Source organism: Crocuta crocuta, unplaced genomic scaffold (genome assembly GCF_008692635.1).
Source record: "Crocuta crocuta isolate KB4526 unplaced genomic scaffold, BGI_CrCroc_1.0 scaffold50, whole genome shotgun sequence".
NCBI classification, from domain to species: Eukaryota; Metazoa; Chordata; class Mammalia; order Carnivora; family Hyaenidae; genus Crocuta; species Crocuta crocuta.
Window position 1 is genome coordinate 6879975 of NW_027527428.1, and position 26993 is coordinate 6906967.

The 26993-nt window shown below is 67.4% G+C and overlaps 2 protein-coding genes across 2 annotated transcripts in view; one reads left to right on the forward strand and one right to left on the reverse strand.

Moving 5' to 3' along the window:
- BAIAP2 (BAR/IMD domain containing adaptor protein 2) overlaps nt 1–8749 on the forward strand; it is a 47673-nt gene extending 38924 nt beyond the window's left edge. Inside the window, exons 10-14 of the mRNA XM_077755341.1 lie at nt 809–877; nt 1230–1392; nt 2924–2958; nt 4989–5034; nt 8694–8749. Of these exons, the coding sequence (XP_077611467.1) occupies nt 809–877; nt 1230–1392; nt 2924–2958; nt 4989–5016 (295 nt within the window). The 3' untranslated portion in view covers nt 5017–5034; nt 8694–8749. The remainder of the gene's footprint in view (nt 1–808; nt 878–1229; nt 1393–2923; nt 2959–4988; nt 5035–8693) is intronic.
- Nucleotides 8750–10211: 1462 nt separating this feature from the next.
- Nucleotides 10212–26993, reverse strand: part of AATK (apoptosis associated tyrosine kinase) — a 24288-nt gene continuing 7506 nt past the window's right edge. The window contains 11 exon segments of the mRNA XM_077755352.1: nt 10212–11008; nt 11886–14564; nt 14567–14721; nt 15381–15530; nt 16702–16823; nt 16906–16990; nt 18104–18237; nt 19041–19385; nt 19845–19924; nt 22006–22153; nt 24811–24944. Coding sequence (XP_077611478.1) covers nt 10968–11008; nt 11886–14564; nt 14567–14721; nt 15381–15530; nt 16702–16823; nt 16906–16990; nt 18104–18237; nt 19041–19385; nt 19845–19924; nt 22006–22153; nt 24811–24855 — 3984 coding nt within the window. The 5' untranslated portion in view covers nt 24856–24944 and the 3' untranslated portion in view covers nt 10212–10967.

A 26993-nucleotide genomic window follows, 5' to 3' on the forward strand; every position in this document is an offset into this window, starting at 1 on the left:
AGACGCCCTGGGTCCTGTCCAGACTGCTTGTCCCGCCACAAGCCTTCAGTCAGAAACTCTCTGTGGCAAAGACGTGACCACGTGTCAATCACACTCCCGTCTCTTGCCAGCCCGTCACCCTCACTGCCCACGTCACCCACTGGCCCAGAGCCCCGCACACGCACACCGTGGCCCGTCGGGCGCCCCCGCTGCCATCAGGTGTGCAGCTTCCCAGTTGGTCGTCAGCTCCAAAGCCTTCGCTGCCCCCAAGTCCACTCTGCTCAGCCCTGGTGCTGCGGCTCTAGAAGCCACGCCATCGCGTTCCGCGTTGGGCTTCACTTAACACATTGGTGCAGAGGCCGTGCCCGCATCTCGCGCTCACTGCACCTCGGGCTGCCCTGCTCGGGCGTGCCGCTTCCCCCTCACCACTGTCGTCTGGATGTAACTGTTGGTGGCGTGGGAGACCCCCCCCCACCGGGGCAGAGTCAGCCCTGACGTTTCATCACCCCCCCAGGCAGCACCACCACCTTGGGAGGGGGCAGCGAGGAGCGGGGAAGCTGCCAGGGAGCCTCGTTCCCGAACACGGTGCCTGTCTCCCTCCAGATGCCTTCACGGGTGTTGGTACCCTGCTCAGCGTGGCCACCTGTGCCCATGTGGCCTCAGACCAGCGCTGCGGGGATCCCCAGCCTCCCGTCCAGGGGCAGCTCAGGGTGGCCTGTACAAGCTCGCAGCCCGGCCAGGGACCCAGGGGTCCTGGACCCCTGCTCCCAGCGCCACCCCCCGCTGGCAGCCCAGCCCTGGCGCCCTCTCACCGGGTCTTGTCTTCCAGGCGGGGCTGGTTTCCGTTCTCCTACACCCGGGTTCTGGACAGCGACGGCAGCGACAGGTTGCACATGAGGTGAGCGTGCCGGCCCCGGCAGCTGGCCCTTCGCTCCACAGGGGCTCCTCTGCAGGCGGCCCTCGCTCTCTGCCCGCGGGGCTCAGTGTTTGAGGCTCCTGGGGGTGTGGGTGCAGGGCGCTCTGTGAGGGGGTCTGCAAGCCGCGGGGTCACCAGGTGCGAGGAGGGCTGGGCTCTCTGTGGGGCTCACAGGCTTCAGGACTCCCTTCCTGCTGTCCTGCTGCCCCTTGGGTCCCGTCCACCGGCTCAGGGAGGCCCTCTGGGGGGGTCCGAGGGAGGCGGGGCTGAGGTGGGGGGCCAGCCAGCGGGCCTGGGCGGCCTGGCCCCTAAGCACCACCCTCCCGCCTGGCAGCCTGCAGCAGGGGAAGAGCAGCAGCACGGGGAACCTTCTGGACAAGGAGGACCTGGCGCTCCCGCCCCCTGACTACGGCACGTCCTCCCGCGCCTTCCCCGCCCAGACGGCGGGCACCTTCAAGCAGAGGCCCTACAGCGTGGCTGTGCCTGCTTTCTCCCAGGTGAGGGCCACAGCGGGTGGGGGGGTGTCCAGAAGGGGCTGCCAGCGGGCCCTGTGCAGGCTCAGGACTCTGGTGAAGGCACTGCGGCCCCTCTGCTGGCCTCCCCTCCAGCTGAGGTGTCGGCGGCTGTGACACCGCTCTGGATCCCAGCTCTCGGGAGGAGCCTTAGCATCCAGGAAGCCCCTCCTCAAGGCTCTTGGGCTTCAGCGGTCACGGGTCTGTGTGCCCCTGCACTTGAGACCTGTGATGTGGCCAGAACTTGTTAGTGTGCCTGGGCCTCCAGCGGCAGGAGGTCAAGGTCTAGATCCCAGGCTTAGGTCCCTGGGGGAGCCCCTGGAATGCATGCTGTTGGGCGTGAAGCCCCGGTGGGGCCGGGGTGTGAGTGTGGAAGGTACTGCTGCGATTCCCCAACAGCTCTGCCCAGGGAGGCTCCCAGGGTTGGAGGAGCCCAGGGCTTCTAGAACTTTCGGCTGCTGTGGCTGTGTTGGGAGCAGGGGCCAGCAGTTTGTTCTAGGCGCCAGCTTGAGGATCAGCCCCCAGCAGCAGGGAGGAGGAGAAACGTTGCTGTAAGATTTGGGCAGCATGAGTGATCCACCAAGGATCTGGGCCAACGGAGGCTGTGGTGAGGGGTGCTACAGGTTCCTCGTCCTGAGCAGCCTCACCCCTGCCCTGCCACAAGGAGGGTATAACTGGCTGGGCGGGGGAGTTGCCCGTGAGGAGCTCAGTCAGGCAGCAAACATGTAGTTTGAGATGAGGGGGTGAGAAGCGCCAGACCAGGGAGGTGTAGCTAAGGCCTTTGGACGGAACCTTCCAGTGGAGGTGAGACTGGAGCTGGTCTCAGGGCGGCATCAGGGAGAGGCACGGCACCCGGGGGTCACCGGGCCAGCCTGCCCCATGGGGCCCCAGGACAGATGGCTGGGCCTGGGTGGTGTGGCCCCTGCTCCTCCCCACTTCCCCGCTCTCCGGGGGTGGTTGTGCCCCAGGCCAGGCGGGCAGAGATGTGGCGGCCGACCGGAGCCCATCCATCAGCCCCACACCCGGGGCTCTGCCTCCGGGGGCCGCAGCACCTTCCCCAAGGCCGGAAGCCGCGACTGGGCTCTGGGGCTGCGGGAGCTGCTGGGCCCTGCGAGGCTGGCTCCGCCCCCCCATCACCCCCTCCCTGCATGTGGCACTGGTTCGGTCCCTGGGGCGGCCCGCTACCTGCCCTGAGACTTGCCACGTAGCCCCAACCTCACCTGCCTTGGCACTCCCATCAGGGCCCTGCAGGTGCCCTCGGGCCCTGCCCGCTCACCACGGAGCCGTGTGTGGAAGGGGGTCGGCACGTGAGCCGTCTGTGCCCGCCCGTGAGCATGAGCTCATGGGATCCGTGAGCTGCTGCTGGCCAGACAAGATGCTCCCACGAATTTGGGATGTCCCTTCTGTGCACGGAGGGGGGGCCTCCATGCCCTCAGCTGCAGGCAGTACCTTGCCCTGCAGACCCCACTTCGCACCCAGAACCCCCAGCCTGACCTGTGTTCCTGTTCCTCCCCAGGGTCTAGATGACTACGGAGCGCGGGCTGTGAGCAGGTAAGGGGCTTTCACGCGTGTCCTTGGGCGCTGCGCGTGGGGGGCGCTGGCCCCCCTCACGGGCCCTCCGAGGTCCGCGGGGTCAGGCTGCAGACTGTGGAGGCCCCACTCGGGTCTCTCCGCCCCTCGCCTGTCTGAGCCATGGGGGCCGCAGGGCAGTAGCGCGTGGGTGTCGCCGAGTGCGTCGGGAGCCGCCTTCGTGCTCTCACCCGGTGGGGGGAGCCCAGCCTGGTCCTGTGCCCGCACAGCCACCCGGCCCCCGGTCTTCCTGGAGGCCAGGCTCGCGTCGGCCGGCGGGGTGCGGCCTGCCCCTGGGCTCCTCTCCCCAGAACCGGCCCAGGCCGTCCCGTCCCCCTCCCCGCCCCCGCCCTTCCCCCCCGGCCCTNGAAGAGTCCCCCATCTGTGTGGTCTCCGTCGGTTCCCTCTGCTCTCGTCGGTTTGTTCTCGGGTTATTTTTCTTTCCCACCTGCCCTCTCCCCGCCTTTTGGTTGGTGACCCCAGACTCTGAGATCCTCAGGGTCCATGGTGCTGCCCCGTCTCTGCTCCCCGTGTTTACACGCCCCCGACCCCGTGTGCCCGCCGGGCAGGAGCCGCTGGCAGGGCAGCAGGGCAGGGGGGGCCTCGCCTCTGCTCCGCGTCTGCCGTGTTCATGATGCACTGTCCCCTTTCAAAGGCTCACCACGAGCCAAGCCTCAAGTTTGAAGAAAAAAAAAATCTTAAAAAAAAAAAAAAGAAAAAGAAAAAAAAAAAGAAAAAAAAGTGAAGAAAAACAGGAAAAGAACTTTTTTTCCTGAAAAACAAAAACAGATCTGCATGGACTCTGGTGTCCGTACTGTTACTCCTGCATCTGACTCCCCCCAGCGGACGCTGCGATCCGCGTCAGGAAAGGGAGGTGCTGGGAGCTCGCCGCCCCGCGGGGGCCCGCAGAAGGGCTGCTGCCCAGCTCGGGGGGCCTCCTGAGGAAGCGGGGCGCTCCTGTGAGGGAGGCCACGGCCCCCGGCCCCACCCGGCCCAGCAGGCCGGGCCCCTGAGCGCTTCCTCTCCTCGGCCGCCGTCGGACAGTGGACAGAGACCGTGGCAAAGGTGCCACGCGTAGGGCGTGTGGCCTCCCCTGGCGCACGGGCAGGGCGGGGGGCGGGGGCAGGCGCTGCCCGGCCACACTCGGACATTCCAAAGACCTCCAGAGACCATCCCCACCCCCACGTGTTCCGGAAATCGCTTCACAGCCTCGTGAGGGAGTCTCGGCCCCCAGGCTGCACCAGGCAGGGCGCAAGGCTGGCCCCGGGGAGGGCGGCTTTGGGCCTCGCCGGCCTGTGCCCGCCCCCCAGGGGAAGCGGGCGGCCTTGCCCCGTCCTCCCCCACACACTCTCGTCTTTTCGTGTGTCCTGGTGACCAGAAACAGACACGCTGGACTCAGTGGCTGCTGACATCGCCTCTTCACACCCCGGGTCTGGGAAGCGAGCGAGGGCACAGCCCCGCTCGGCCCTTCCCGCCGAGCAAGCCCCTGGGAAGCCGTGGACGCTCCTTTTTCTTCTGTGATTGAACAAGCCCCTCCGCCCGCCCTCCTGTGGACTAGTGCTCGTGAGAGAAGCCGCTCAAGACACATACAGACCTGTTTTCTACTTAAGGGAAAAACAAGCCAGGACGTGGACCCGCGTGAACGGCCTTCTGTGTTGGGTGTTCTCATTTTGCTAACAGATCTCAAATCCAGGGGATTCCGTGCTCAATGGATGAATGTAGACACAAAACTGCAAAACTTGTATGAAGATGTAAAGTGCTGAAAATATTTTTCCTGTTTCCTTTCCTTTTTCTTTTTTTTTTTTTAAACTCTGAGGTGTGCCCTGTACCGCAGTTGTTTGAATAAAAGTTTTATTTATTGCATTGAGCTTGGTGTGGCTCCTCCTTCCGGGCCGCCGTGTGCACCGCGCCGCTTCAGCCANGCAGGTGTCTCCCCATGCCGCCCCCCAGGGGGACGCAGACCCCCTTCCCGCACTCGTCTACGCCAACTGAGCCCTTGTGTTTCCTTGCAGCGCCGAGGTGGAAGTGGCCAGGTTCTGAGCCGCCCCTGACTAGTTAGTAAGTTGCCGGGTTCTCTCGTGCTGCCCAGCCTGCCTCCGCGGTAGCTCTGCGCACCCTGCTGGCCGGCAGGGACGGGGCCCGAGGGTCTGCCGAGCCTGCCTCTGCTCTGGGCTCCGGCCTTCCGCTTCCCCTTGGGTTGCTCCTCGGGCTCTGGGACTCCCCTGCTCTGTCTGGTAGCTTGTGGGCCTGACTGGCTGCTCCCGCTGTGCCCCGGCGCCCACGGCACCTCCCCGCACCGCTGGCCGCGTCCGGCCCCGGCCCTCTGCTGGGTCTCTCTCTGCGGGGCGCTTCGGCCACAATCAGGGCGAAGCCAGGTGATGGGCGGAGAGGCCAGCTCTGGGCTCCTTTGGCTGGGGGTCCCCTGGGACCGCGTCTGCGGGTACCGGTGTGAGCCCAGCCTGGCCGGCTCCCTGGTTGGTGAGTACTGTGGCCCCCTCGGGGGCTGGGGAGACGGGGTGGGCCTTGGGCACGCCAGAGCAGGATCACGTGCCGGGGCGGGTGCACACGCGGCCCCGCTGCCCGCTCTCCCTCACCCCGCGCCTGCCCAGACACGGCGCCAGAAGGCTGCACCGGGCTCTCTAGACCAGGCCTGTGCCGCCACGTGTGGGGCCCCCGCAGGCCTGCTACAGCCAATCCTGTGACCGCCCCTTCCTCTTGGCCCCGGGACAGCCAGCACTCTGGGCGCCCACACCTCGGTCGGGGTGGCACTGCCACCCATCTGTCCCTGCCCCCGCCACCCCAGGATGCTGGCACCTGCGTCCTTTGTAGTGGATGGTGATCACAGGGCCCCACTGGTCACCAGCGACGTGGTGTAGCGGCTGCTCCAACAGGCCCTGGACTCACTCGCCTTTCACTGTGTCTGAGCTGCAGCATGAGGATCTTCTGGAAAGTTCTGGAGACCAGTGCTCCTGAAATTTGGGGACAGGGCAGAAATGCCTTCCCTGCTTCTTGATTTCTCTTCTTCCAGGACGCACTAAGAGCCCGCATCTCCCACCCCCACCCCCACCGCGCTGCGCTACATACAGGCCAGGCAGTCCTGGCCCACTGGAGGCCAGTGTGGCCTCTGCCGGGGACCATGTCCCCAGGTGCAGGACAGGACCCCAGAGGCGCAGCGGGCATCAGCACAGCACCACCAGTCAGCTTCCCGGCCACAGAATCAGCCTGGCCCCAAGATTCCACTGGGGGTGGGGTGTCAAAAGCCCCCTGGGTTGGTCAAAGCACCTCGACCCAGTCCGACTGAGGTGTGGTCCTGGGGAAGCTGAGCAAGGACTCAATCCCAGGAGGGCCGACGTCCTAAAGGTGTGGGAGCCACTTTTGTCTCAGGAGAAAGTTCAGGAGAAAGTGGAAGTCCATCCAGCTGCTCCCTGCTCGCTCTGCTCAGAATCCATCCGTAAGGAGCTATGGCTGTTCTCGGCTGACCCGGTTCTCGCTCGAGAAGCGGATTCTGAACAATTACAGACGACTCCCTAAAGCGTCGGCGCCGCGCTTCGCGGGAGATTGGAACTGGGCTCCGGCACTCGGCCCTCTCGGGCTGGACAGTTCGCAGGCAGGAGCCGAGGCTTGGGACCCCGCGATGCCCTGAGGGCATTCCCTGAAGGCGGCGCTGGATCTGCAGGGGGCTTCCCTGCCCGCTGAGGGCCGGAACCTCTGCCCGGGGCAGGGGGCGGGGGCCTGCACGGCTCCTGACAGGAGCAAACCCTGCCTGGAGGCCTGCCGTGCCCGTGCTGGTGGTCTGCCATCAGGCGTCCACCCCTGGAGAGCACCCCGAGCGGTGACAGATGTCCCCGGGACCAGAGACTCTGCCATGGGCCTCGGGTCTGAATTTAGTCCTGTTTTGTCATGTTGGCATTGACCCACCCAGGGCTGCACCCACACCCTCCAGTTCCTTCACAGGCGGGAGGCGCCCCAGAGGCCCCACCCGTGGCGAGGGCTGGGCGCGGCCGCAGGGCGCTTCCTCAGAGCCGGGGCGCTGATGGTGCGTGCTCTGCACCCGCCCTGTGGGGGAAGGAGAGGAGGAAAACGGGGCTCAGGGGCCGACGCCATCTCGGGGGGTGCTGTCTGGCTCTGCTGCCCGCCTCCAGCCCAGCTCAGGATGCGGTTCTGCCCCCAGTCCTTTCTGATGAGAGTGCGGGGGTGTCAGGGCAGGAGTAAGATGCGTGCTGCCCTGACCTGGCCTGGCCGCTCTGGACCCCCGGCCAGCATCCCCCCCCCGCCCCTCCCTCCGGCCTAGGGCCTGAGCTCCGTCCTCTGCTCGGGTCCCCAACTCCACATGAACAAACCTGCCCAAGTTCCAGCCCCCAGGATATCCGCCTTGACCCCAGCCAGGGACATTCAAGGCCCCGGAGCCTTCCTCCAGAACCAGAGTCCAGTCAAGGTGGCAGTCAGGACACGGGCCACCCCGTCTTGGGGGCAGATGTCACTCATCACATCTTGGCAGCAGACTTGGCCTTGGGAGTCTCTGGGTGGCCGCTGCTCCTCGCTGTCGAAGCTGAAGCTCGTTTGTACGCGTCGGCCGGACAGATCACCAGAGCGCGTGGAGGAGCCTGAGGCCCCACTGGGGCTGCACGCGGGGGGTCGATGACTCAGGGGACAGTCACAAGCAGTGTGCCCACACGGGGTTCTCAGCCGCCACCCCGGAGACGGAGACTTCAACCAGCAAGAAGTCAGCTACTCTCTGTAACTCATCCTTTTAAAAATTCAGTCCAAAGCATCTCAGTTTTTTAGAAAACACAGGCGCCCCCGCCCCGCGGACACCGGCCCAGCTGCGCCAGAGGCGACTCCGGCCCCAGGTAACGGCCACAGGGCCGAGCGCTTCACCGGGAGTGCGGTCCTGTCCGTGCCGAGCCCTCCGTGTCCCACGTACCATCTGTGCCGTCATCCTGGGGCTGCCTGATGGCCCCCAGCCCGCTGTCTTGTGCTGTCCCTGCCCAGGCGGGCCCTCCCGAGCCTGCTGGGGACTCTGACGAGCAGCTGCCCAGAGGGCCGGGCGCTGGCGTCCACTGTGCTCATCTTGTCCCATCTCCACCTCTTGTCTGGCGCGTCCGTTTGTCTGTCAGCTGTGGCCTCAGGGGTCACTGTCCCGGGTGACAGGTGGCTGAGCCCTCGTCCACCCCTGCTGGCCTCCTTGCTGCCAGTGTGCGTGCACCCCCATGTGTCGTGTCAGCGTGGGCCGGGCTGAGGGCCCGTGTCTGCACCCAGCCACCTCTGGGAGCCCGGGGCGCATGGGCCGGGTGTGTGTGAGCTGCTGGACTGTCCGTGTCTGTTGGTGGCATGTCTTTAAAACTGGGCCCCGCTGCTCTCGGGCAGAAGGGAGGATCGCCTTGGCCTTGTGGGGCGGCTCACGAAACCTGGATGTAGGCCCCTTCAGGACTGCCTCCGGTGGCGGCGAAGGAACCGGCTCCGCAGCCCCCCTGCCCCAGGAGGGCCGCAGGCCGCAGGTGGGGTGACCCCAGCAGCCAGCCAGCGTGTTCCCTGGCTCCCCCTGGTGGCCTCCATCTCCAGCTGCTCCGAGCTCAGAGGCGGGGCCGTCGGGGTCCTGGCTGGTGCCATCGCAGGACTGGGGGCCCCCAAGGTGAAGGGCAGCCCAGGAAGGCGCCATGACCTCCAGGTGCGCCCCCCACCCCGCACTAAAACCGGTTTTTCTCTCCTCTCCTCAGGAATCCCTTCACCAACATCCAGCTGAAGCCAACAGTGACCAACGACAGGTCCGCCCNTTTAGAGATTCTCTCCTTCACCTGCCCGGTTCTGTGCCCACTTGAGTCTGGCCTGGGCTGGACCCCGGCTGTCATCGGAGGTGGCCCCTGGGCCGGGGCCGGCGCTGGGAGCCGCAGTGGGGGGGCCGCGGGGCCAGCCCCGCAAGCAGCACCCACCCCGTGCAGGGAGGGGCGCCCCGCCAGTTCGCAGCCCACAGGCCCACACCACCCACAGCTCCTACGTGTCTGGCCAATAAACAGGCTCTGCCACCCGTGCCCGCTTGTGCTCTGTTGCCCGAAGGGGTGGGAGGCCGGGGACAGAGGGATGGGGAGAGGCTGCCACCTTTCTTTGTAGGACAGATTTATTCTGAGCCCTCGACCTTGGCTCTGCTGGGCTCCACTCGCACTGGCAATGCTGGGGGCCCCTATGTCGCCCCAGCTCCCACCAGAGCTGGCTGCGGAGCCCCCAGCTCCTCCCTGCGCCACGGCTGCGATGGCCTCCGCACCCGGCTGCTTCATGACGGGATCCACACCGCCTGCTCTCTCTGGCTGAACTACACCCGTGGCGACCAGCCTTGGTGCCAGCCGGCCCCGCTGAGAAGTCCCAGGCGCTGTCACCCCTCCCAGCCCTCGAAGGGGGGCTCTGGAGCCCTGATCTGCCCGAAGCCTGTCTGTAGCCCCAGGACCAGAAGCAAAATGGGTCATGGATGGGGCAGGCAGGGACACGGGCCTCCGGTGCTGCAGAAGCTGGAGACGGCCTGGTGGGGTCGTGGAGCCCACGTTTGGGACGGACATGCACAGAAGCCCGGGCTCCTCAAAACCCGTCTTGCCTCACGCTTACCCCGCCCCCCACCCCGTGCTCCAGAAAGGCGGCGAAGGAGCTTCGTGGGGGGCGTGTCCGTGGGCCCCGCCTCAGTCTTACCTAGTCAGCCCCAACTACAGGACAGGAAGAGAGGGCTGTCCCCTGCTCTTTACCCCTGGGGAAAGGAGGGGCCCGAATCACGGTCCCCCTCCACGAGGGTGCAGCAAGGACAGCTGGCGGGCGGGTTGGTGGCGCCCTCTGCACCCCTACTGACGGCAGGTGGAAGGGACTGCTGTGCCCCCCCCCCAGGCAGGGCTGGCAGCCGGGCTGCATCCCAGCACCACCCATGACCGCCCTGCCCTGGGCTGTGTGTGCAAACCCCAAAAGAAAACACACTTAGCACGAAGGCTTGTTTTCTTAGCTTGATTTCTTTTAAAAAACAAACAAAAAAAGAACAAAATCATGGCACCAGCATCCGAAGCCTCAAACTAATGAAAACAAAAAACACAACCCAAAACAAGTCCCCTACCCCCACCCCCAAAGCAACAATAACCTTTACGTCTCTTTGGCAACAATAACTTAAAATCACCCCGCTTCCATTCGCTCAGACAACAGCAGTTACAAAAATACTCCCTGTGCTGCCCAGCCCCCCACCTCCCTCCCACCCGCGCCCCACCCCCGCAGGCAGGGCCCCAGTGCTGGTTGTGGGGGCTGCAGGGCCAGCCGCCGGCACCTCTAGAACAGGTGTGGCCGCACAGCACCCCCATCTTTCAGGCCGCCCGCCTTGGCCCGCCTGCCAGGCTGCAGCCGTGGACTCAGACAGGAGCCGCCCCAGGCAGCTGGGGAGGGACAGTTTGCGGGTCCAGCTGAGTCACTGGAGGGAAATACAGCCACAGACTCTGAGGTAAGGGTGGCAGGGGACACACAGCCCAGGGCAGGGCGGTCACGGGTTCTTGCGCTGAGCAAACCCCGAACCAGGCAGAAGGGGCGAAGGGGGCAGAGAGGCCGTCCCAGCGGGCCCATGTAATTCACCTCAGGAACCAGGAGGCGGGCATGCAAGGACCCCTGAGCCAAGAGCCGGTCCCCTGGCTTCAGAAGCCGAGCAGCCCGCTAGCAGAGTCCCGGGGGGCGGCTGGGGGGTGGGGGGCTGCTCGGGCCGGACGCCGGGGGGCACCCCCAGCAGCTAGCAATGGGCCCCCATGTCCGGGACAAACCCTGCCCCTCGGCAGCACGGCACTGGCTGGCGTGTGTGGCGGGCTGCTCCACCATCCGGGGCCGGAGGAGGCCCCTCGTCCCGCCCTGCTCCTCCTGGACGAGGCACCGAGGCGCTGGAAGCCGCTGACGACCGCCAAGACCGAGGTCCCCGCTCTCAGTCACCATCCTCGCTGCTGCCTGCAGCCGGACCGGCAGGAGCTCCACGGATGCCCGCCCGGGCCTCAAGCCTCTTTACAGCTGCCCCCAGCACCTGCTACAGGGCCTGGCAAACAGGAGGCGCTGCGTGAGCGTCTGGAGAGGCTCCGGAGACTGGGGTTCCGAGAGGACCCTGCCCCAGGACTCCCATCCGACCTCCGTCCTTGGCCTAGGGACCAATGACCGCCTGTGGTTGCCACCCCCGGGCCCCTTCACTGCAACGGGCCTGCCTACCTGCCTAGGTGGGAGCAGGGCCCTTTCCCTTCCCTTACGTCACCGGGGGCTCAGCCCAAGTCAGTAAATGCCCTGGCCCTTCCCCAGAGGGACGGAGGTGGTCTGCGGACAGAGGGGTCTCGTTCCCTGGGTGGGCTTTCAGGGAAGGCTGGCGGGAATGCACGAACTTGTCAGGCACACGGCGGGGGCAACCTGACAGGGCGAGCCCGCCTGGCCTGAGGCTGACGGAGGAATGGAGGCTGGAGGGCGGCGTGAGCTGGGCACCGTAGCCCCAGACACTGCGGCCTCCTGACAAGGAGATGTGCCAGGTCCGGGGTGAGGGGAGGGCAGCGGATGAAGCACGTGAGCAGGGGCTGGGCAGGTCGCGGTGGGAGAGGCTGCAGGTTTGGGGGGCTGGGGTCAGAGAGCCCGGCCAGGGACACTCAGCGTCGCGCCGGGCGCCTCCAGAGAAAGGAACAAGGGGCAAGGTGGAATCCCACTGAGGCACCCAGAGGGGCGGGCCAGCCCCCCAGAAGGTCCAGAAGCGAGGCCGAGCGCCAAGGTGGCCAGGGCAGACAGGCCCGGGCCCGGCCCCACCTCTCCGAGCCTCAGTTTCCCCGCCTGAAAACTGAGCTTGTCCAGAGCCTCGGCCCCGAGCAGGTGACCTCCCCGCTGCCCCCTCCACTGTCCCGACTCCGTGCCCCCCGCCTCCAGCCCCGGCGCAGCCTCACCTCCCACGGACCCGGCATCCGAGTCGGAGACGTGCGTAATGGAGAAGCGGGAGGCGGACGCGGGCGACACGGTGAAGCGCGAGAAGGGGCCGGGCGCGGTCTGCTTGGGGGACGCGGCGGGAGCGGGCCGGGCGGCCTCCGGGGCCGGGGGCGGCGGGNCTCCCGGGTGGGGCTTTCCTGGAGGGTCAGAGCGGCACGTGGCTCGGGGCGCCAGCAGCGGCCACGCCCACGGCCTCCCGTCCCGCGGGGGGACCCTCCCCCCTGCGCAGAGCCCGGGGCCGCCGCGCACCTGGTCGAAGAGGTAGACGGTGACGTCGTCGAAGAAGGACACGGCCTTCTTCTTGCGCTCCAGGTCCTCGCAGAAGGCCTCCGACAGCAGGCTGGGCATCTTGAGCAGGCTGCGCAGGTTGCGCGCGCTCTGGCTCTCGGCCACCACCACGGGCACGGGCGGCGGCTCCTCCTCGCTCTCCTCGCTGGGCTCCTGGACGCTGTAACAGCGGAGCTCTTCGTCCGACTCCTCGCTCTCCTCGCTGTCGTCCTCTTCCTCCTCCGGCCGGCCCTCCGGGGCTGCGGGCGGCCCCGGCAGGGCCAGGCAGAGCGGGGTTCTGGGGGCACCAGGACTCCCTGCCCGTCCCAGCTGTGCGGGCCCTCCAGGGGCCTCCTGGAGGTCAGGGAGGTGGCCCTCCGAGCTCAGCGGGACCGGGGTCAGCAGGAAAACCTTGGAACCCCCCGGGCTGGGCGCTGGGGGCCCTTGGGCAGGGCCCTGGGGCCAAGGAGGGTCTGGTCTGGGCCCCTCTGGGCAGGCGCCTGGCTCTGGAGAAGAGCCCTCAGGCAGCGGCGGTAACAGTGGTGGCACCTCTCTGGGACCTGGCGTCACCCCAGCCCCTCCAGACTCAGGGGAGGGCTGTGCAGACCGCAGCCCAGAGTCCCCCAGGCCCAGCTCTAGCCTGGAGGACAGGCCGCCTCCTCGCTGCTCCTGGGGGCCTGCCTTGCAGTCAGGCTCTGCGTCCAGGTCTGAAAAGTAGGCGGAGTCACGGCAGGGGTTCTTCTCGCCAAGGCCACCAAGAGAGGTGGGGAGCTGAGTCTCGGGCCCAGGGCTCTCCCCCTCAGAGACCAGCTCCCCACAGGCCTCAGGCTCACAGGGCTCGTGTGCCTCCTTGAGCACAAACTCGGGGGACTCGTAGTTCTCTGTGTCATAGCCGCTGTCCAGGGCTCGGGGCTGCCCGCCAGGAGTGCCGATAACTGACGGGCTGAAGACCTCACAGCCACCGCCATCGCTGGCTGAGGATGGGATGTCCAGGGAGTCCACAGAGTCTGGGGTCCCGACCTGCTTCTGCAGAGAGCGCAAGGCCAGCGGCACGTCCGGCTTCTCGGCCAGTGGGCCATCGCTGGACAAATCAGTGAAGACACCAGAAGTGGCCTCTGTCATGTCCTCGTCCTCACTGACGGGCGCCCCCAGCTCAGGGGAGCCGCCAGAGCCGTCCAGGGTCTGGGCCGCCCCAGCGCCAGTCTCCCAGCTGCCGGCGGGCGTGGGCAGGGCGGGCAGGGTGTCGAGGGCGCTGGCCTCCTCAGCAGGAAGCGGGGCTCCCTCCTGAGACGGGGTTGGGACTGAGGGAAGGGGCAGTCGAGGTCCGGCAGGGCCCTCAGCCTCCTCAGCAAGCCTGGGCTCGGTCTGGGGGCTGTCAGCCCGGCTCATGGCGGCCTCTGTCCGAGCGGATGTCACCAGGCAGATGGCCGGTGCCAGGCCCTCAGCAGGACACAGCTGAGGGAGGCCAAAGCAGCGGCCTAGCTCCTGGCCAGAGGAGGACCCCTGTGACCCAAGGAGGGGCTCTCTGGGGTCCTCTAGGGCCAGGTGACGGCCCAGATCAGGGACAGCCCGTAAGGTGTGCTCTGTGCCAGGGCAGCAGTCCATGCAGCCACCCACTTGTCCCGGGTCCCAGGAGCCCGGCCCTCGGCTGCCACTGTTGTTATTGGCGGACACATTGGAACTCCAGTGTCTGGGCTGGGTGGCCCTGCAGCCCTCGGTCGCCCCCGTCTCCTCCCCACTTGGGGACGTGCCCAGCGGGTCCTCCAAGAAGGGTGGGCAGAAGGCAGCTGTACCCCAGTCGGCGGCGTCCTCCCTGGGCTGCGCCAGCATCCGCGTCCCCGGTGAAGGCGAGCTCAGCGGACAGGATGATTCCCGGGCACGGTTCCCAAGCAGGTAGTAGTCACAGCGGCCCCAGGACCCCTCAGGAGGCGGCACATGGCCCAGCAGCGGCTCCATGGCCAACGAGGTGGCCGCGCTGCCCTCCAAGTCATTGTCCTGGTCACCACTATCAGGGAGCAGGTCCGCAGCGTGGGGGCTGAGGGTGCAGCCGGCGCAGTCAGGGTCATGGCCGACGGCGGGCGTGGGCTCCTCCAGCCGGATGAAGTACTCGCTCCGCACCGAGGGGCTGTGCGCACTGAGCACGGGCACCACGCCCGGGGGCGCGCTGTCAGCCGTGCACAGCTCCTGCAGGCGCACCGCACGGCGGGGGCTCGCTGCACCCCCAGGCGCCGGGAAGGCCTCAGCGCCGCGGCCCGCTTCCCACTTGTACTCGAAGTTGAGGCCACGACTCGTCTCGGTCACCGTCAGCACGTCGTCCCCATCCGCGTGGAAGCCGTCGCCTGCGAACTGCTCCAGCAGCGGGAAGGAAGGGNGCCACCGCCGCCTGGCCGCAGCGAGCGCCAGCGCCGCTCGAATTCCTCCTCCGCCTCGGTGGCGCCCTTGGCGCACAGGTAGGACAGCAGCAGGTGCACCTCCTCGGCCGTGGGCCGCTGCTCGGGCTGCAGCCAGCAGAACTGCATCACCTCATACCTGTGGGGGCGGGGAGGCCTGGGGCTCAGCCCTGCCCACCCCCACCGGGGGCACCGCGCAGCCAAGACCCCATTCCCCCTGCAGAGGAGCAGATTGGCCCTCCCCACATCCTGAGTCCTCCAAGGACATCGAAGAGAACCTCCAAGTGCATTACAGGAGCCCCAAGTCTCCCAAGGTGGGCCCAGAGGTTTGGGGGGGCTACAGCGGGCCAAAGCGCTTTTCCGTTAGCGCACCCCACCTTAGCTGCAGGTGAGTCTGAGTTTTGGGCAAAAAGGCTCTCCGTGTGGGCTCAGTACGGGCCCCAGAGGGGCGAGGCAGCGGGAGCTGGACACCCAGGCAGTCACACTCCAAGCTCCCTCCTTGGCCTCGACCTTTCTTTCTTTTTTTTTTTTTTTAATGTTTCATTTATTTCTGAGAGAGAGAGAGAGCGCGTGAACCGGGGAGGGTCAGAGAGAGAGGGAGACACAGAATCTGAAGCAGGCTCCAGGCTCTGAGCTGGCTGTCAGCACAGAGCCCGATGCGGGGCTCGAACCCATGAACCGTGAGATCATGACCTGAGCCGAAGTCGGACGCTCAACCGACTGAGCCACCCAGGCGCCCCTGGCCTCGACCTTTCTACTGGGGATGCTGCCCCCAGCCCGGCGTCGCAGGGTCCTCACCAGCGGTCGGACAGCGTCAGCTGCAGCTGGGGCTTGGGGAGCTTGAGCTGCTGCTCCCGGACCGCATAGGCCAGCACCTGCCGGTCGGAGTGGTGAGGGTAGGGCTGCGCACCCAGCTCAAAGAGCTCCCAGATGGTCACGCCCAGGGACCTGTGGAGGCAACGGCCGTCAGGGGAGGTCGGCGGGTCTGGCCACGGCATGGCTGCGGGGGACCTCAGAGCCGCGGGCACCACAGGACAGCTCCAGTCACTACACCAGTGTCCTAGGGACGCCCCTCCCAAGGGACAGCACCTGCCTTCAGTAAACTGGCAGGACGTGCCACCCGGCCAGGCCCAAGCCTGTGTCCAGGGCACCTGGGCAAATAAAAGCAACACTGGCCTTTCCACAAACTCAAGTCCATTCCTTTGTCCGTGTGCTCATTCCCTTGCTGCGGTGAAGGTCAGACACGGGTCCAGGGCCAGGAGCTGCCCTGGTGAAGCTCCCAGTCCTTGGGCACCGCTGGGGGCTACGGCCAGGGAGGGGGCGTCTAAGCGCACCCCAGCCTGGCAGGGGTGGGCCTGGGGAACAGGCAGGGGCGGCCGGAGCAGGCAGGGCTGCGAGAAGGCGAATTCACCCAGTCCTTGGGGCCCCAGGCTGTCCCGGGAGACCCGGAATGTGAGAAACAGAACAAATCTGACAACAGAGAAGTCGAGGGGCCCAAGCCGTCTAAAGGAGCCCAGTCCGCGTGCGGCAGGGCGGGCGGGGAAGGGAGATGGATGAGGGGGCGGAGTGGCTGATGGGCTACGGTTAAGTGACTCAGGTGCTCAGGAGGGAGGGTGGGTCCATGGATCCAGGCTCTGGGGGCTCGCTAGGAGCAGAGGGAAGACAGACGGGCCTGAGGAGCTGGGGGGCCGGGGGGGAGGGGCTGGTCAGGCACAGGGACCACCCCAGGGGGCCTCTGGAGGCTGTGGGGCTGGGTCTGCGCCCTGCCTGGTGCTCGTGCTGAGGGTGGGTGGTGCCGCCACGCGGCAGTGGGCTTTCCAACCCGAACGTGTGCCCTGACCCTGAGCGGATCACGGGGGCGGAGCAGGGCCCAGCAGCCCCCCTCCCCACCCCCGCCTGCAGAGTGATGAGGGGGAGCAGATAAGCATGTCATCGCACGTGTGGCTCTTCTCAGGCTGGCCAGCCTGCACCCCTCCAGCACCGGGGGTGGGGGGACTCGGTCCCCAAGGGTCTGCGGGCCCTGGGTCCTCGCTGGACACGCCCCCACACCCAGGCCTGGCAGCCGTGAGCCGTGACGGCAGCAGACAGAGCCGGGGCGGGCACCGAGCGGGGGGCTCACCACACGTTGCTGGCCTTGGTCTGGTCCACCACCAGCAGGTTGCAGTGCACTTCATCCACCAGCTCGGGCGCGATCCAGCGCAGCGGCACCCACAGCTGGTCGGCGGTCACAAAGTAGTCTTCCTGCAAGCGCGGGGCATAGGGTCACCCCAGGGTGCCGGTGGCCCTGCCCTCCCCCTCCCCCCGCACAGCCCCGCCCACTTACTCTGTATTTGCCGTGGGACAGGCCGTAGTCACCGATTTTCACTGTCAGGTCGGCCGCGAGCAGGCAGTTCCTCAGGGCCAGGTCACTGGAGGGCAGGAGGGCGGGGGTCAGCGGCAGTGCCAGGCTGCGGGCACCCCGGGAGCTGACGGGCCAGCTCGCTTGTGGCCAAGGGCATCACCAGGAGCCAGCGGGAGGGGGTGTCTGAGAGGCAGCCCGTCCACCCGCTGCCCCGAGCCCCCGTCCCTCACCCCCCATGGGGCTCCCTGGGGTGTCCACGTGGACAGGACCTCAAATGTTACGATGCAGACAAGGAAATCGAGGCCCAGGAAGAGCCGGAGCAGGCCACGGGGCCCTCGGTGAAGGCACTGCCCCGCCGTCACCGGACCCTCTCCCGACCCCAGCCGTTCACACGTCTGCCGACCCGTCCCGGGCACGAGCCAGCAGGGGACCCTGCGGGCTTCCCTCCCACCCTCAGCTCCCCGGGAGGCGGGCAGCCACAGGGGAGCCGGGGTCCTGAGCATCCCGGGGATCCTGCCCCAGCCCTGCTCACACAGGGCTGGGCCCCGCGGCCGGCTCTGGGGGCACAGGGCACCGGGGCAAACACGGCAGCAGCCTGCGCCTGCCGGGTGTGCGGGGGCCTGGGGCGGGGTGCCCGGCGGGCAGGTCAGGAGGCTGGCAGCTGCCCTCTTCAACAAAATCACTGATGCTGGAGTCGTACGTGTCATCACTCAGCACCAGGATATTGTTGGGGAGGACGGCCCGTGCGGCGTCGGGGCTGGCGGGGCCGTTTGACCGTTACCGCTTCTTCCGGGCACATCCCCCTACCCTGGGCACCCTGGTCCGTCCCTCCGATTCCAGGGCCAGGGTGGGAAGCAGGACGGAGCCCATCCCTCCCCTCTGGGGTCTCAGGGAGCCAGAGGCCAGCAGGGCCCGGTGTGGGCCCGCGGGTGGCTCTGACCGCCCCAGGGACAGAGGATGGGCCGTGGGCCCTGCTGTGCGCCGCCCAGGCCGGCCGCCCACCCCGCAGAAGCAGGCACCTCCCCGCACCTCGTCTGGCGGTGATTTAACCAGATTCCTTGGCACCACGGCCCCTGGAGGCTGACTAGAGACTGAGCCAGCTAACCCTCACGTGAGCCCCGGGGCAGGCACCGCCGCTCCCTTCCGCAGGGGCAGAGGCCACCAGCCCCGCCCCCCTCACCTGTGCACGTAGTTGTTGCGATGCAGGTGCAGGACGCCACAGGCTACCTCGCAGGCCATGCGCTGCAGGGTCAAAGGGTCGGGCGCCATGGACTCCGCCAGCCGGCAGCTTCGCAGGTAGCCCTTGAGGTCCCCCTGCCAAGAGGGGCAGCCCTGTCACCGCCCAGCCCCTCCCCCGCCAGGGCCTGCAGACAACCTGGGGGTGCAGCTATCCAGAGGAGCCCCCAAGTCCGCCCCCTAGTGGCCGGCTCTCAGTAGGACAGCCCCACAGGCAGACGGCACTGTGTCTACTGCCCCCGCAGACCCAAGCAACCCTGCGGGTTAGGGTTGGGGTTGGGGTTACGGTTAGGGTGGTGGTGAAGGAGTGACCACCCCCCCGGGTACAGACCACTGGGGCCCGTATGCTCGCCACCTCCCTGCTGGCAAGCGGCAGACAGGCCATGTGAGCAGTGACGCCCGGCCAGGTCGGAACACAGGGCAGGTGACCAGAGGGACAGCTGGCAAATCCCTGAGCTGCTGACACGGCTCAGCCGGAGAGGGCCTGGCCCTGCTGGGGAAGCCCCGGGGGGTCGTGGCTACTGCCCGGAGCCCAGGAACCAGAGGGTGGGGGCCTGCACACCGCAGGGACCCCTGTCTGCCCAGCGCCGCTCAGAACAGGGGTGGAGCCCCGTCAGAGGGAAGGGGCACTGGGTGAGCGGAATCCAGGACGTTGTCTCAACTCAGCAGGACAGGCGGCTGGGCCCGCCCCACACCCCCTCCTCCGGCAGGTGCCTCTGCCCCGATACCACCTCGGGGGGGAACATATGGCCCCCAGGAGGGTGAGGAGGGGTCCCCAGCTCAGCGAAGGCCCCTCTGCGGAGAGGCCAGGCCCTCCTTCTAGACATCCTGCACAGACGTTCGGGGCGGAGGGGCCGCGGGGCCCTGGAGCGGGGACTCACCATGGGGCAGAACTCCATCACCAGCAGGTAGGGGGTCACCTCCGCACACTGCGCCAGGCACTGAAGCAGGTTGCTGTGCTGCAGAGCCCTGCGGGAGCCGACACGCTGCCCCCCTGACTCGAACCCCGGGCGGGCGGGGAGGGGGGCTGGCTCTGCAGGGGTGGGGGAGGGGCAGGGACAGCACAGAGCTTGGCTTTGTTCACAGGGCCCGCCCCCCCCCCCCCCCNTGTACGGCTGCGCCTCCTCCAGGAACTGCATCTGCTCCTGCACGCTGGCGCTCGCCTTCAGCTCCTTCACCACCACCTGCGTGCTGCTGATGCCCGAGTTCACCTCCCCCAGGAACACCTGCGGGGCGGGCGGCACCGGGGCCCCTGGGCTCAGCCTCCGGGCCCTGCCGCTCCTCTCTCCCCTCGAACCCGAGCTTGCAAGCCTTGCTTCCCTCATCTGCCAAAGGGGGGGTTCTGGGCCCCTCCCGGGGGGACCTTCCCAGCTGAAACATTCGCTCTTTGCCGGCCATCCCAAGGCCCCCAGCTGTCCTCAGCTCTCCTTGGGGGTCTGCAGGGAGGAAGAGGGGCCTGTCGCCCCACCCAGGCTGGGGCTCAGGGAGACGCCAGGACCTAGACACCGCTCCCCCACCCCCGCCTCTCAGAGGTACCTCCCAGCATCTGACGGCAGGAGCTGCAGAGACAGAGCTCCCCCCGAGGGACCCCAGGGCTGGGGAGGCTCCCAGGAGACGCAGATCTCCACCCTGCCCCTCTGCCTGCCAGCCCCTCTCCCCCACCGCGCCCCAGGGTCGCAACTCACCTTCCCGAACCAGCCGTGGCCAACCTCCTCCAGGTACAAGAGGCTGTGCCGGCCCAGGTCTGTGGACTTGAGCAGCTGCACTATAACAGGGCGGGGGGCTCAGGGACCCCAGCTCAGGCTGTCACTGCCCCCATCACCCCTTACCCGGGCCCTTCAGGGGCTGCCCACTTGGCCTGTTCTGGGGAGCTGGCCCTGAGCCCCCCAGAGCCGGGGCCACCATCAGGAACCGGGCGCCTGCTGCCCAGGGGCGCTGCGGACCTGCAAGTCACATCCGGGCAACTCTCTGGGTGGGTCTGGGAAGGCTGCGCCCCAGGCTACGGGGACGAGCCAGGCTGGAGACCGCAGGGCCTGGAGCCAGGGCAACGCCGGGCGGGCAGGCAGTGTGGCCGGGGCCCAGCCCATGGGGAGGAGGGCACTGGAGCAGCCCGTCCCCTCACCCCTGCCACAGGCTGGCATTCCAGCACCAGGCACAGCAAAGGCTCCTTTGTTGGGGCCGGCTTGGCACAGCCCCGCACGGAGCACACTGGGCCATTCTCCTGCAGGCTGTGCTGGGTGAGGTCAGCGGGGAGGAAGGGTCAGTGAGGGCCCCAGAGGAAGGGCCAGGGCTGCTGAACCCACTCGTGCCCTGTGTCCCAAGGGATTCCCCGAATTCTGCTCCCACGCCAACTGTCCTGGGGGCCCAGGGGACAGGGCTGGGCCTGGAATGCCGGGGGAGCCCCGGGAGTGGGGGCCGCTCCCAGGGACTATTGACCTTGATGCTGAACGGAATTGAGGTGGGGGTTGCATGGGCCCCAGCCTGCGGGCTCCTCCTCCACAGTCTCCAGCCCTAGGCGGTGCTTGTTACTCTGGTTTTTAACCCCTGACCTCCAGGTGGGCTGCCCCTCAGCATCACCTGAAATCTTTCCTGTCCCCAGAAACAGGGACCCTACAGAACTACATGTGAGCTACAGAAATGGAGACAGCCGCTCACCCCTGGCCCTGGCCCCGCCCCCATCAGAGGGGTGGGAGACTCCAAGTATCAAAGATTCTTCAAGGTCCCTGACACTGCCTGCAGGTGACAGGCCCAGCCTGGGGGGGAGGGGAGGGAAGGGCAGTGTCCCCTGGGATGGCCCTTGGCTCCCCGACCAGTGACAGTGTCCAGGCTCAGCACAGGCTCAGAGAGTCCCAGGGTCGTCCAGGAAGGTCGGGGGAACCTTCTGCAGCAGGGGTTCATGGGATGTAGATTTGGGCTGTGTCAGCAGATGTGCACGTGCCTTTGAGCCCCAGGCCCTGGCCCCTGCCTGACGCTGGCTCAGGGTTGGGGGTGATGCCCACGGAACCCTGGGCCCTAGGGCTGAGGACCCAGACCAGTGCCTTGGGGGCCCGCAGCCCTTGATGAAGTCTGGGCTTCAGGGTCACAGGCCTGGCAAGATGCGGAACAGGGCAGGTGGGGAGGGCGTGCTCACGCCCACAGGTGGTGCTGTGGGGTGGGCACGGGCGTCGCCTCGAGCTTTCAGGGAGGGGGACTGAGGTCGGGCTGCTGTGGAAGCCGCGTGAAGCCAGGGACCGTCCCCCACCCCAGACACAACTAGGGGTTCCCAGAGCACCAGCCTCCAGCGGACAGGGGTTCCAAGCGCAGCTCGGACGCTGACCTACAACCTCGCAAGCTTGGGCCCCCGTCGGCCCTGCGGGTGGTCACCCTGGTGGGGGGACCCCGGGGTGGGGAACCAACAGGGGCCAGGCCCCTGCCTGCACCCACCCCGGGTCCCCCAAGGCCTGAGTAAAAGGCCCATTCACAGCCCCGCCCACAGAGGGGGCCCCAAAGAGCCCCTCCTCCCCGAGTGGGTGGGCCCCGCCCACTGGGCACAATGGAGCCCATGTCCCTGCATGGCCCGCGGGCACTGAGTGGGTGGTCAGGGGTCAAGCGTCCAGGGACAGCAGAGGAGCCCCTCCTCCCATCCCAGGACCAGGGCAACGGGTCCCTCACCCCTGGGGCCGGTGCCACGCCCCGCACAGCAGGCTGGGCAGCTGGTGGGCAGAAGGCTGACCCAAGCGGCGTCCCTGGTCCCGGCAGAAGGGGACACGCACCTGCCCTTTGTCACCCCACCCCGGGAGCACTGGCTGCTGAGCCCAGAGTCACACCTTCCCCACCCCAGCGGGGCCTCCCCAGGGGCGCACTCACCTGAGCGCCCCGGCTGCTTGGCCATGGGCAGCGAGACCTCGGTGAGTGGCAGGACATACACGTCTGGCCCGTTCTGTGCCCCCGTGGCGGGGGAGCCCTGTGCCGAGAAGCCGGCGGCGTACTCCTCCCCCTCGGCATTCTCAAACTCCTGCAGCGGTAGGTGGGCGCCAGGCTTGCCGGGAGCTGGGGCGCCAGGGCTCGGGGACGAGGNCCCTCCCACCCACCCTCTGGCGCCTCAGGGCAGAGAACACACTGCTCTCCTAGCCCCTCCCCCCTCCAGGGACACCAGCTGCCCAGAGGGCCAGAGGCTGCTGCTTCTGTGTTGGCTGCCTGTGAGGAAAACCAGCCTCCCAGAGCCCGAGCCTCAGGCGTGGGGGCCGTGAGCCCAGGGCGGCAGCGCCTTGCCCAGCCCGGGCCACCCTGACCAGCTGCGGCGATGGTGGGCCATGCTGGCCCCGCGCTGGCCGGGGTGGGGCCGGAGGCAGGAGGCCAAGAAGCAGAGGCCAGCTGCCCACTGCCTATCTGGTCAGCCCCCAACTCCTGCCACCCCTCGCCCCTGCAGCCCGCACCCCGCCCAGCCTCTGAACCCAGCTTCAAGGTTAGGGCTGGAGAGTGGGGACAGGGATGGGGGCTCCATCACGCCACCCACCCCGCCTCAGTGGGGAGGCATCCAAGAGCCCCTGCCCCTCCCAGCAAGGAGCATTCCTGAGAGCCCAGAGCAAGGAGCCCACCCCCAGCCCGGCCCCGGCCAGGACCCCTGCCACCTACCACAGCCGGCTGCCTCCGGGCTGCCCTGGACCTTGACCCAGGCGGGCCTTTATCCGCTCCCAAGGCTCCTTAAGAGCCTGGCCAGGGCAGCCGGGGGCTGGGCCCCACCTGGCTGGCTGCTATTTTGAAATGCCACAGCTGCACCTGTCTGTGGGCAAGACCCCTCCCCCCAGGTACAGAGCACATTCCAGGGAAGAGCCAAAGTCTCAGAAACCCGGAGCCTGATCACAAAACAGCTCCTACTGAAACAACAGCAGCTCTCCTCCCTGGAGCCCACCACCCCACTGCCCAGGTGGGGAAACTGAGGCCCAGAGGGCCCCACCCATATAGACAGGCAGCTGGGCTGGGTGCCAGGGGGCCGAGGTTCCTCCCTTGGTGCTGCGTGACCCTGGGACCCCGGGACCCCAGGACCCTCCTTTTTCCTGCTTTCTATGTTCTCAGCGGCTGTCCCTGTGGGCCAGGCCTTGTCCCTGCCCGGAAAGAACAGAACCTTGGGGACAGGGGGAAGGGGCTGGTTCCTGCAACGACCTCTCTGCCCAGGGCCCGCGAGCCCACCCTCGGGGCCCTGGGATGCCAGCCGCAGCCCCATGCACCCCACGGGGGCCTGGCCCCAGCCCATACCTGACGCTGCCGTCTGACAGCCTGCTGTACGGCTCCAACACAGCGGGCCAGCAAGTAGGACAGCGTGAGCATTGCCGCCCGGCCCCTTCTCCCAGCAAGCTCCACGGGGCCCAGCCCTGGGCCCCCAGAGACCAGGCAGGAGCCCCTGGTGCAGGCAGGCCCTCCCACCCACGCGTACCGGGGCTGGAATGTTCTCGGCACCATGTTCTCCAGGAGGTGAGGAGGGCAAGGGTAGGAGGGGCCAAGGCTGGCCCTTGTTTGGGGCCTTGTTCTCGCAGGGCCCTGAGGAGGGGCTGACCTATACAAGGCTCCCCCACCCCCAGCCCCCATGACCTCACGGCTCTGGGCCCAGGATCCTGCGGGGCCCAGCTGCTGGATGCTCACAGGTCAGGGAGACGGCCCACCCAGGGCCAGGTACCAGGAGCCACAGCCTTGGAAGGGTGGCCTTTGTCAAAGCGAAGCCCCCCGTCCTCACCGAGCAGGTGGGCGGCTCTGTGACATGCGATGGGGGGGGGGCGCTGTTTCTCTAAAATGGGGTGTGGGCCACTTAGTCCGGACACTGATGGGGGCCACAGGACGGCCCTCCCCTCCTGAACTCGCCAGGCCCAGGAATCCGACCTCCAGTCCAGGGCAGGGGTGAATGACCACAGCCTAGCCCGCTATTTGCTAAGTCGGCAGGAACTCACCCCTCGTGGGCGGGGGGCAGGGAGCCTCGGCGTGGGGTTCTCAACTGCCAGCCCCTCTGCCCGGTCCTGTCCTCCCCTCCCCACTCAGAGCCGCGCCCAGCTCCCCAGGGGGTGCCCCTCAGCCACCATTATCAGGAGGGGGACTTAGCCCCAGAACTCAGCCCAGGACCCTGGGGAATTTAACTCTGCGGGGGCGGCCATAGTGAAGCCACGCCGTGCGTTTCACTGATGCTCCGTGAGTAGCAGCCATCACTGCCGCTGTGCATGGTCCCCTGATTTCCGGCTCCAACACTCAGCCCCCACCTTGTGGGGCAGGAGGCGCCCCGAGTAAGGTCCAGCAGGCAAGGCGGTTGTGGTACAGGGAAGGCATGTCTGGGCGGCTTTGGTTTCCCGCTGCCGGTTTGAATGAGCAGGAACTCGAGGACCGCTGAGCAAAGAGCGCCCTCTGCCACCCAGGAGTCAGGGGCCTCTGGGGCAGCGAGCCCCTCCCAACGGCTCAGGAACCTCCGTGAGCCCCTCACCGTCCCAGAGTGCCCGACCTGTGCACCACACCTAGCGGCCTGGCCCTGAGCTGGGACGTGTCCACACTGAGGGGCTCCAAACCGGGGGCCACAGTGGGCTGGGTCTCCGGAAGCCTCCACGGCCCCCCCTGTCGGCAGCCCCCCAGGGGAGGGAGGCTCAGTGCTGAGTGGACACAAGCGGCCCATCCCCTGGGACCCCCAGCCCTCACCTTGAACCCGATGCCACCCTTCTTACAGCACAGACAGGCCAGCATGAGGGCGATGACGGTGAAGAGCCCGGAGAAGGACACGGCCACCACGCCCAGGGAAGACGACCAGGAGAGCTCGCTGAGGGGGGCGCCGTCTGCCGAGGGAGAGGAGGTCACGGGGCAGCCTCTGAGGCTCCAGGCCCCAGCCTCACCCTGTCCCTCCAGGCGCACCCAGGGCCCAGCCAAACCCAACTCCCCAGCCCACCCTGACCCTTGCTCTGAGACCCGCCACCCACGCGCAGTCGCCACCGGGCTCCAGGCAGAGTGGCCATCGCGGCCCGGAGCCTGCAGTTCCCAGGACGGCCACTGGGCGCCGCTGAGGCCTCACTCAGAGGACACGGGGCTGGGAAAGCCTTCCCAGGGGCCAGCTGTCGGGGTTCACAGGCACCCCTCCATGAGGCCAGGGTCTTGGGGCTGCAGGAAACTCCCCTGCACGTCTCTTCCAGACTCTGGTCACCCCACATCCCCTCTCCGGAGCCTGTCCCAGGGGCTGTCATCTCCCTAAAGCGATGAGGATGGCACCAGGAGGGGCCCCGCTGTGCGAGAGAGGTTTCGGGGCTGCCCACATGCTGGGCTCTTTGCCGTTGGGGGCCAGAGCCATGAGACAGGCCTGTCCGGCCTCTGAAGCACAGGGACCCCACTGTCCCCGAGAAGCTGGTGCCATGGCCACTGGGCAGCAGAGTCCCCCTGTGCGGCCTGGCATTTCCAAGTCACCCTCTTGCTGAAGTGCCCCCCTTTCTGTCCTGGGAACAGTGGGGACCCCCCTTCTGCGGCACCTGTCCACAAGGGCCCCCTCATGGCTAACCCTCACCAGATGGGGAACTGACGTGTCAGGACAGCATGACACGGCCCCCCCACATGTACGGGTGGCCCCCATGCCCCTGGCTCCGCGCGTCCAGTGCCCATGGGCCAGGCCAGGCGTCCCCCGGACAGAGGCGGGCACAGCAGCCTGCGCCTCCTGTCCTGACACACTGACACCCTCCCCTGAAGACCTCTGTCTTTCCGTTTGGCCCCTGGAAGTTTTCTACCCCCAATCCCTCTGCACACCAAGCAACCCCACCCCTCCCCTCGGCCCCAGGGGCCGACCCCTCACCCCGCCACCCAGCCCAGCACACCTGGCATCCCGGGCCCATCAGTTCAGGTCAGAGCCAGTCTCAGCAGGGCCTCATGGGGTCCTAAATGGTCACTGAGTGGCCTCCAGGCCTGGCCCCGCTGGACGGGAGGAAATGAAGGCTCCATGAAAGTAAAGAGCCTGCCTAGGGTGGCAGAGCTGACCTCTGCCTGATGTGCCCCTGTCCTCATGCCTTTCTGCACTGATGTAGGAACCCAGGGCTGCAAGCTAACATGGCATCTGGGAGGGCTGCCTGGAGGCAGTGTGAGCCCAAGGGCCTAGAAAGATGGTGAGCACAGCCTGGACTCCTGCTCGGGTCTCCAAACCTGTTCCCCACACCCACAAGGAAGGAAGAGGGGCCCAGGTGCCGGGGGGCCGGGCAGGGCCAGAGAGGCAGGAAACCGGCTGGGCCCGCACCAGGAGGAGCCTCAGGCTGTGTCCCCATGCCCAAGGGGTCAAACAGACACCCTCCCAGGACCTCCGTGGGCCAATTCAGGGGTGTGCGCATAGAAGTCCCCGCACTGGGCTGACAGCACACGACCCACAGGCACTGACTCGCTGCGTTTCCTCCCCAGGCTGAAGGGCTCTGGCTCCCCGCACCCCCGGGTGCAGCCAGTGCCCTCAAGGATGCACCAAGACCAAAAAAAAAAAAAAAAAAAAAAGGATGCACCAAGGCCTCGCGACCCACTGGGCATCCGCACACACACTCCAACCTGCACCTCCTCTCTGGCCGGTCCCCCAGCCTGGGGCAGGACTTCCGGCAGCCGGACCCTTGAGAAAGGCAGCAGGCACCGTGGTCGGGCACCCGCCCCCCGGGCAGGGCTGCACGGACTGCGCTGGGCAGGACTACCTCAGGAGCCCCAGCCCCGGCCTCCCCGCAGCCTCCCCTCTGTGGGCAGAACTGGGGGCCGGGAGCACGACCACGGGAACGGTATAAACACTACAGGGCCTGGGGGTGGCCGGAAGCGCAGGTTGAACCATGGGCCCGGACCCTTTGAGGGGTGACTACAGCCTGGGGGCAGCTATAGGGGGC